Source organism: Leptomonas pyrrhocoris (genome assembly GCF_001293395.1).
Source record: "Leptomonas pyrrhocoris isolate H10 chromosome Unknown, whole genome shotgun sequence".
NCBI lineage: Eukaryota > Euglenozoa > Kinetoplastea > Trypanosomatida > Trypanosomatidae > Leptomonas > Leptomonas pyrrhocoris.
The window spans coordinates 1,550,029-1,558,504 of record NW_015438358.1 but is presented as its reverse complement, the minus strand read 5'-3'; the positions used below and the strand labels follow the sequence as shown (position 1 = coordinate 1,558,504).

The window sequence follows — 8,476 nt, the reverse complement described above, 5'->3', positions numbered from 1 at the left end:
GCGGATCGTTTTGCACTGCAGCGGCGCTATCGGCGGCTGATGTCCCCTGCTCCTCTTCCTGTTTCGTCGCCACAACCGTCGGTGCCGTCTGGCTGGTCCGGCATGGCGGCTGTGCACGCGGCCGTGTTGACGGCGACTCCGATCTCCTCCGTGTCGTCGACGTCGGAGCGCTTCTCTTCTCCGCGTCCGCGAGCGAAGTCCACGCACGGGTTGGTGTCCTCGCAGGTCCGCTCACGAGGCAGTGCGCTCTTGTCGTCTCCGGATGCGGTTGCTGTCGCGGCAGAAACACCAGAGCGTGCGCAGACGCCTTTGGCAATGACAGGGTGGCGATCGCCTGCGGCCTCCTCGCCGCACGCACCGCCGCGCGACGTGTCCGTGTCCTCTTCTCCCTCGGCCCACTCCGTTGTCAACCGCACCCGGCTGTCCCAGCAGCAGTATGACGAGGCAGCCGCCGACGTGTTTCACTCGGACTCGAAGAGTTTCCTGGACGATGCCGCCTCGCCGACCTTTGTGCAGCAGCAGCAGCAGCACATGCGGTCTCATTCACTCAAGCAGGGCGATGAGAGTCCAGAGGTGCGGCAGCCATCGCCACGCCGCCCCATGCACTTTGAGTTTTCTGATCCGCACGGTATCGCTCAAGATGCTGCGTCGTTGCCACAGGAGGAGCACTTACCGTTTACTTCACCGTCCTCGCCACGGCCGCTGCCGTCACCGCCGCCCCACCGCATTCGTGTGTGGGCGACGACTGCAGGGAAGGATGCGGAGGCACCGCAGGAGACCACTCCACCGCTGTGGCGTCGCATGAAGGAGGAAGCGTCGCTGCAGCAACAGCAGATGCCGTCCCCCATCGCCGGTGCCTCTGACTTGTTTGGAACGCCAGCGGAGGCCTCTTGGATCGATTCGTGATGCCGGAAGAAGAGGGAGAGAGAAAACAATAACAAAGAGAAACAAAAAAATCAACGAGCGCTTGATCCCAACTCTTAAACCGTCGAATAATATGCTGGCTGTGCGGCAGATTTCTGTATGTCTCGCATCCCGTATTCCAGTTTTCAGGAGGCGCTCAAAGCCATGCGTATGATCCACTGAAATGCACGACCCACGGTGCTGTCAGCTTTTTCCATGGTTCATTCCTTTTCTTCATTTCGCTTCCCCCCTCTCTCTGTCTCTGTCTCTGTCTCTGTCTCGCTCGTGTTGGTAGTGCGAATTCGTTCTCCGTTCGCACCCGCCACTCGTCCTCTTCCCTGAGCTCGCCAGCCACAAACACCCCCAAATTCGTACAAGGAATCACCTGCTCTTCTTCAAAACGGGGGAGAGTCAAAAAAGAACGCAAGAAAACCGGACAGAAAAATAATAATTATTATCGAGGCAGTCGAAAGACGCCGTCGTTAAGACTTTTTCAGGTGCGTACCAGTGCGACCGTGAGCGTTACTCGCACCGTTTGCATCTCGCACAAGTACTCATTTAGCACTAGCTTAGTCGTAGCAATGATGGGCATGCGTGATCGTCGCCCGTTGCTGGGCAAGGATACAGCGGCGGAGCTCAACATGCCGGCCGAAACGGCGAGGGAGCGCCAGGCGCGTGAAAATAAGCGGCAAGCGAAAGATACCCGACGAGGCGTCCTTAGCTACCTTCTTTTCATCGCCGTTTTCCTCGGCATCCCTCTGCTCATCGTCGTGCGCCTCACCCCGTTTTTCGTCTTTCAGAACCTACGATGCCGCCTGCGGGAGAAGTACATCTGGTCAGACAGCACCGTCAATGCGATGGAGGCGGGCTACACTCGCTACTTCAACGAACCCCCGCTCTACCCTTCGAAGGAATACAACCGTACCATGAGGTGGGGCACGTACGAACCTAGCCGCATCTTTGCGGTGAAGAGTCGCACGCCGGAGCCCGTGACGGTGGGCCTTGCGTGGTACGACTCCGCCAAGGTGCACCCGCTGCGGCACTTGATGCCCTACATGCACAACAAAGTCAACGCCCCGCGATCGGCGCAGAAGACGGGCCGCGACGCGGAGGTGATGCACGTGCAGTGGGTCCTCAACGACGGCCTGCATTACGCCAAGGAGGTGGTGGACGACCACGGCAACAAGGCGTCGATGGAGCTAGAACTCTTGAAGAGTCCATTCGCGGACGCCTGGCATGTGCGTGTGCACGGACGCGTGGAGAGCGCCAGCCCGCTTGTGATGGTCGTCTACATGACGCACGCAGACCAGCAGGAGAGTATTGAGATGGTGGCGCCTGTGGAGCACAACGACGGCGATTGGAGCCCGGTGTTGAAGAGCCGCATGCAGGCGGAGGGCGAGGCGGAGCACACGGACTTCACGCTGCGCGTCTACGATGACCACAACCCGCTCTTCGACACGGCCCCGTGGGAGGTGTACGGGCTGCAGACGGACGCGGAGGAGGCTTTTGCACGGACGGCCGTGGACGCCGTTGGCGTGCTGCCAGCGGAGCGCGCGGCGGCGGGTGGCAGGGGCATCGGCGGGGGCCGCGACGTCGGTGAGCTGCAGCAGCAGAAGCTGGACCTGCGACAGCTCCCAGAGTCCTCGTTCGCCTACATTACCGAAAAAGACCCCAGGACGTTCAAAACGCCGTCGCCTGACGTGTCGCACAACGTGATTGTGCTTCGCAAAGCGTACGACTCCAGCTTCCGCCTCGAGCTCTCGCTGAGCCCGGCGGTCCACACCACCGAGGACGCAGGGAAAAGCAAAATTGGGAGCTTGGCACCGCGCTACGAGGCACTGAGCACGTGCCAACTGACGAACGTGCTGCGGTGGCGCTACAAGGCGATTGGCCGGCACACCGCAAAGGTCTTCCACCCGTGGCTCACGCTTTTCAACAGCACCAAGGCACTGTACGAGCGCATCGCCACCCACACGTTGGGCGAGCTGCTGGGGTCCTTCGTCTTCTCCAGCGGACACTACCTGCAGACGGAGGCAGAGATGGACGACGCGTGGGACGCCCGCGGGACGGCCGAGGAGTTGTGGGGCACGCAGCAGCTGCAGCCGTCCCCGCAGCGGGTGAGCGCCGTCGCCGCGATCGGCTCCCGCACCGACGAGGCGTTCGGCCAGGCCGCCCTCACCGGTCTGCCGCTGCTCTTCCTGACGCGCTGGAACAAGGAGATGGTGAAGGACATCCTGGCCTCGTGGTTCTTGGGCGCGCAAGACGTGAAGACGGGCTTCCTGCCTAACCGCGCCGTCTTCAGCGCCGACACCCGCTCCTTCACCCCGCTCTCCCTCCGCTACGAGCATCCCACCTTCGCCTCCCCGCCCACGCTGCTCTTGGGCCTGGAGGAGTTGTTGAAGGAGATGAGACGCAAGGAGGCACGGCTGACCACCGCCAATCGTCAGAAGACGCGCAACACACCTGCATACTACGAGAAGGAGAAAGCGTCTGATGAGGCCTTCCTCCGCCTTCTCCTGCCTGCCCTAAAGCGGTGGCGGCGGTGGTGGCACACGACGCAGTGTGGTGGCGCGACCGACGACCTCGCTCGCCACTGCCGCTCGCGCCTTCCGCTGGAGGAGTGGCCGCGGGAGCCGATCGACGGTCAGCCGGAGACCCTGCTGGTCTACCGCTGGCGTGGACGCGATGGTCACCGTCTGCCCACTAGCGGCATGGAGGACTACCCTCGTCCCGTCTGCGCCGGCGAGCACCATCGCGAGGCCCATGTGGACGCCTTTGCGTGGGTGGCGCTGCTGAGCCGCCTCATCAGCCACATCGAGGTAGACTTCCTTCACGTGCCGGAGAGTGTGCAGGTGGACTGGGAGGCGCACCTCGACGCCGTGCACTGGGATGCGGGGCGGCTGCGGTACAGCGACCGGGTCGGGTGCGACAGCTGGTTCTTCTCGCCGTACTTTGGCTACGTTAATCTCTACCCGGTGATGTTGGGCGTGGTGCGCCGCAACTTGCCGAGGGCCGCGCACATCATCGCCCTCGCGAAGGCGGAGTTGGAGAGCCCGTATGGACTGATGTCCGTCTCCTTCAACTCGGTGCGCCTCGCGCGGGAGTCCGGCCTCCCGCACAGCAACATGTGGATGGGCTACGTGTGGCCCTCCACCAACTTGCTGTTCCTGTACGGCGTCAAGTCGCATTACTTGGACGTCCTGAACAGCACGAACTGCGGTGACGGCAGCATGACAGAGGCGCAGCTGCGCACGTTCTACGATAGCCTGCGTGTGAGTGTCGTGGAGACGATCCACGGCGGGTCGCGCTGGTGGGAGTACTACAACCCGATTGACGGCAGCGGTGAGGGCAGCAAGACGTCGGTGGCGGCGCGTAGTTTTCTGTTAGGACTGCTGGATAATTTTGCGTAACGCCTCAACAGTTTGAAGAAGTGCTGCTGATCGTACTGGCTGTACGTTTACTCTGTTCCACTAGACTTCCATCTCCCTCGCTGCAAAGCGTGTTCGGGAAAAGAAGAATCAATTGTAGGCAACTTGGCTTCCTCCAAATTGCAGTATCTTTTTCTAAACATTCTCTTTTTTAATACTTATTCATACGCCTAAAAGAAAAGGAGGAATGCTCTTCCGGCGTGCCACACACACACACACACAGACACACCGATAATAAACGTAGAGCTGCAAAAGCTGGGTTGCATCCACCTCAATGTGAGAGACTCGAGCTTCGGCCCAGTTGAGGTTAATCGACGGGCTGCTAGCTGGAAACAACCGAATACGCAGGTTAGAGAAAAAAAAAAACGCGTCAAGTGAATGCTCGCTTTTGCCATGTTGCTGATGATGATAACGCTGGCAAATGCAAGAATGCAGCCCTTGTCCACACTCGCTGACAGATGCAATCCTGCCAACGAGGGAGTTGTGTTGGGTTCGCATCTCTTCTGGGCCATGGCTATCCATCGCAACTGCTGCATTCTTCTCCTCGCCTTCTCTTCTCTCTTTCTTCGTTCTTTCACGGCGCCGCTGTGCCGCTGAATGCGCACCACCGCCGAAATGAATCACACACAAAAAACCCGGCTGCAACTCGGCTCCTCACACACAGGATAGTTTTCAGCTTACACATCCGTCAGAATGGGACATCTCGACCAGTGGCGCTCCCGCCAGAAGATCGGCATGGGCAAGGGCTCCCGCTGCTGCGTGATCTGCTCTAACCAGAAGGCCCTGATCCGCAAGTACGAGCTGAACGTGTGCCGTCAGTGCTTCCGTGAGAACGCTGAGCACATCGGCTTCAACAAGCTCCGTTAAGTAGTAGGCTTCGACAACGCAGTCTGCGCTGGTGGGGGCAGATCCCGGTTCAAGTGGTGTGAAAAGGCGGCCTAGAGAGAACAAATGGAAGGACGGTCCATTGCGTTTGTATTCCAACGATGCGTGTTTTCCCTCCGCATTTGCCTCGCTCACTCTGACTCGCCTTCGCTCTAAACTTCCGTGATTTGTTGTTTTTCTTTTTCCTTTCCTCAGGCTTGTTTCATGTGTGAAGTGTGGCGATCAACAGCGTTGCTTGCTGCTTTTCGGCACCTTCTTTTGCCTGTGAGGCGTGACTGTCTTTTTTCTAATCTCTCCAAAAACAAAGAATAAACATAACAGTAATTCATACGGGGAAAAGGGTTCCTTGTACCCGCATCGCCTCCTTCGCTTCAAGTGTGTGTTGTGGCTATTAACGCGGCACATTGCACGTGGTTCATGAGGCGGCTATGTGCGGAGCCGAAGGTGCAACCCAATCGGTGAAGTAGAGGAGGAATTTGCTACGATGCAGAAGAAGAGAAATGAGGGTTGGCCGCTTCGACTGCGGAGCACTTCTCAGTTTTACACCTGTGGCACAGGACACGTTTTAGCACAGCAAACAGTACTGAACACTGCCTCCCCCCAAATATGTCTTTTTCTCTCCTGTGCGTCGTGGCAACCTCGTCTCACGCGTTGCAGCGATCATTGTCTACTTGATTCGTCTTGGCTCGCGTACACTACTCTTTCTACTGTCATTATTGTTTTTTTTTTCTTGGCTTTTATCCTCTCTGTCTCTTCTTTCGTCTTCTTCCTCGTTGGCCACGGGCGATGGACGTGCTTCACGTGGCACGACAACACTTTGTAAGCCAAAAGAATTTATATCCTCACCATTTTTCTTTTCTTTCACACTCAAAAAGGAAGAAAGAAAAAAGAACACGAGCAGCAGCGCGCACACTCACTCACACACACACATACATACACAGTAATCAAACAACAACCGAACACACGTTTCTTTCGTGTTAAGTAGCCAAAGCATTTTTCTCTTATCTTTACGACTGCGTGCCGCGCACTGAAGTCTCCATTTTATTAGCGTACTTTTTTTTGCTTCGTTCTTGTATTAGACTTATCTCCCTCCTTTCTTTCTTCATACGCTGTATTTTATTCTCTCTTGTTACACACTGTACCGCTTTTCTTCTCTATTTCCGCTCCAATAAATCAAACAAACAAACCAAAAAAAGGGGCCTCGAACAAACGTACGCACACCTCACCGCGTGAGCACGGGCCTTCTTTTTCAGTTTGTGCAGCAGCAGACACCACACACAAATTCATAAAAGCTGTGAAGGTATATCCTCTTTCCGTTGTTTTTCCATTTCTCCCATCCCACGAAGAAGCGCTCACCTCTCATTCATCGGCTCTAAAGGCGAACAAACGCTTCTGAGTTTCTTCGCAGCACCAAAAGGCAAACAAGCAAATAAGAAATCACCATGAGCTCAAAGCCGGAGGAGACGGAGGCGGCGGCTCCGGTGGAGCACCACGAGGACCCAGCCGCTACGCCGAAGGAACAAGACAGCTCGCAGCCAGATGCCAAGCCAAGTCCAGCACCGAAAGAGGGAGAGAATACGTCCGCCGGCAATGGCCACGGCTCGTCAGTCCCCGCCGCTCAACCAAAGAAGCGACTGATGCGTAAGAGCAACAAGAGAGGCGCCTCCAGTGATGAGGCGAAGAGGAGCCGTGCGGAGTCGCAGAAGCGCTCGGAAGAGGTGGCCAAGGCCCGCGAGGCGGAGGCCAAGGCGATTAAGGAGCGAGCCGAGAAAATTCGCCAGAACTATGCCGAGCGCCGTAAGAGGCGTGAGGCGAACGTGTCGAAGGCGCAGAAGGATGTGGAGGGCGAGAAGAAGAACAAGGAAATTCAGTTCCACCAGGCAGAGAAGGAGCGCGAGGAAGAGGAGAAGCAGCGCGCCGAGGCGGTCCGCAAGCAGCGCGAAGAAACGAAGAAGGCGAAGGAAGAAGCTCGCCTCCTCCTTCTTTTTCTGGGCCTCCTCGCGCTGCTTGCGGACCGCCTCAGCACGCTGCTTCTCCTCCTCCTCTTTGCGCTTCTTCGTCGCATTCAAGTCCGTCAACTCTTTCTGGCGGCTCGTCGCGGCAGCGGATTTGTCCGCTGTGGCAGGACTCTTCTCGTGCTTCTTCGCCGCCTTTGCCTTTAACTGCTTCTCCTCTTGCTGGCGGCGCTTGCGGGCCTCGGCTGTCTCTTTTTCGTGCTCCTCCTGCAGCTCCTTCAGCTTCTGCTTCTCGGCCTCCAGTTCTGCCTTGCGGCGCTTGATCTCCCCCTCGCGCTGCTTCTGCGCCTCCTCCTTCTTTTTCTGGGCCTCCTCGCGCTGCTTGCGGACCGCCTCGGCGCGCTGCTTCTCCTCCTCCTCGCGCTCCTTGTGAAGAGCTTCCATCTCCTCCTGCTTCGCACGGCGAGTGGCGGTGAGCTCGGCCTCCATCTCTTCCGCTTTCTTCTCCGCCCTCGCCTTCGCTTCCTTCTCCTCGGCAATGCGGCGCTTGCGGACCTCGGCTTCCTCTTTTGCGTGCTCCTCCTGCAGCTCCTTCAGCTTCTGCTTCTCGGCCTCCACCTCAGCCTTGCGGCGCTTGATCTCCTCCTCGCGCTGCTTCTGCGCCTCCTCCTTCTTTTTCTGGGCCTCCTCGCGCTGCTTGCGGACCGCCTCAGCACGCTGCTTCTCCTCCTCCTCTTTGCGCTTCTTCGTCGCATTCAAGTCCGTCAACTCTTTCTGGCGGCTCGTCGCGGCAGCGGATTTGTCCGCTGTGGCAGGACTCTTCTCGTGCTTCTTCGCCGCCTTTGCCTTTAACTGCTTCTCCTCTTGCTGGCGGCGCTTGCGGGCCTCGGCTGTCTCTTTTTCGTGCTCCTCCTGCAGCTCCTTCAGCTTCTGCTTCTCGGCCTCCAGTTCTGCCTTGCGGCGCTTGATCTCCCCCTCGCGCTGCTTCTGCGCCTCCTCCTTCTTTTTCTGGGCCTCCTCGCGCTGCTTGCGGACCGCCTCGGCGCGCTGCTTCTCCTCCTCCTCGCGCTCCTTGTGAAGAGCTTCCATCTCCTCCTGCTTCGCACGGCGAGTGGCGGTGAGCTCGGCCTCCATCTCTTCCGCTTTCTTCTCCGCCCTCGCCTTCGCTTCCTTCTCCTCGGCAATGCGGCGCTTGCGGACCTCGGCTTCCTCTTTTGCGTGCTCCTCCTGCAGCTCCTTCAGCTTCTGCTTCTCGGCCTCCACCTCAGCCTTGCGGCGCTTGATCTCCTCCTCGCGCTGCTTCTG

General features: G+C 58.3%; 4 protein-coding genes across 6 annotated transcripts; 3 read left to right on the top strand and 1 right to left on the bottom strand.

The window, feature by feature from the left end:
* Positions 1-39: 39 nt before the first annotated feature.
* Positions 40-906, top strand: ABB37_01566 (hypothetical protein; the record flags this gene model as incomplete). The annotated part of the gene is made up of 1 exon (XM_015798122.1): positions 40-906. The coding sequence occupies one exon, from the start codon at positions 40-42 to the stop codon at positions 904-906; it is 867 nt and encodes a 288-aa protein (XP_015663642.1).
* A 291-nt stretch (positions 907-1,197) lies between these two features.
* Positions 1,198-4,313, top strand: ABB37_01565 (hypothetical protein; the record flags this gene model as incomplete). Its single annotated transcript, XM_015798121.1, has 1 exon — positions 1,198-4,313. The coding sequence occupies exon 1, from the start codon at positions 1,485-1,487 to the stop codon at positions 4,311-4,313; it is 2,829 nt and encodes a 942-aa protein (XP_015663641.1). The 5' UTR covers positions 1,198-1,484.
* A 681-nt stretch (positions 4,314-4,994) lies between these two features.
* ABB37_01564 (putative Ribosomal protein S29) lies at positions 4,995-5,198 on the top strand (the record flags this gene model as incomplete). 3 transcript variants are annotated; one of them, XM_015798120.1, is made up of 1 exon in its annotated part: positions 4,995-5,198. In XM_015798120.1, exon 1 carries the CDS (start codon positions 5,025-5,027, stop codon positions 5,196-5,198), a length of 174 nt encoding a protein of 57 aa, XP_015663640.1. In that variant the 5' UTR covers positions 4,995-5,024. The 3 variants fall into 3 exon arrangements, with proteins under 3 accessions (XP_015663640.1, XP_015663639.1, XP_015663638.1); XM_015798119.1 differs by having other exon boundaries at positions 5,000-5,198; XM_015798118.1 differs by having other exon boundaries at positions 5,007-5,198.
* Positions 5,199-6,820: 1,622 nt separating this feature from the next.
* ABB37_01563 (hypothetical protein) lies at positions 6,821-8,305 on the bottom strand (the record flags this gene model as incomplete). Its single annotated transcript, XM_015798117.1, has 1 exon — positions 6,821-8,305. The coding sequence occupies one exon, from the start codon at positions 8,303-8,305 to the stop codon at positions 6,821-6,823; it is 1,485 nt and encodes a 494-aa protein (XP_015663637.1).
* Positions 8,306-8,476: the final 171 nt, after the last annotated feature.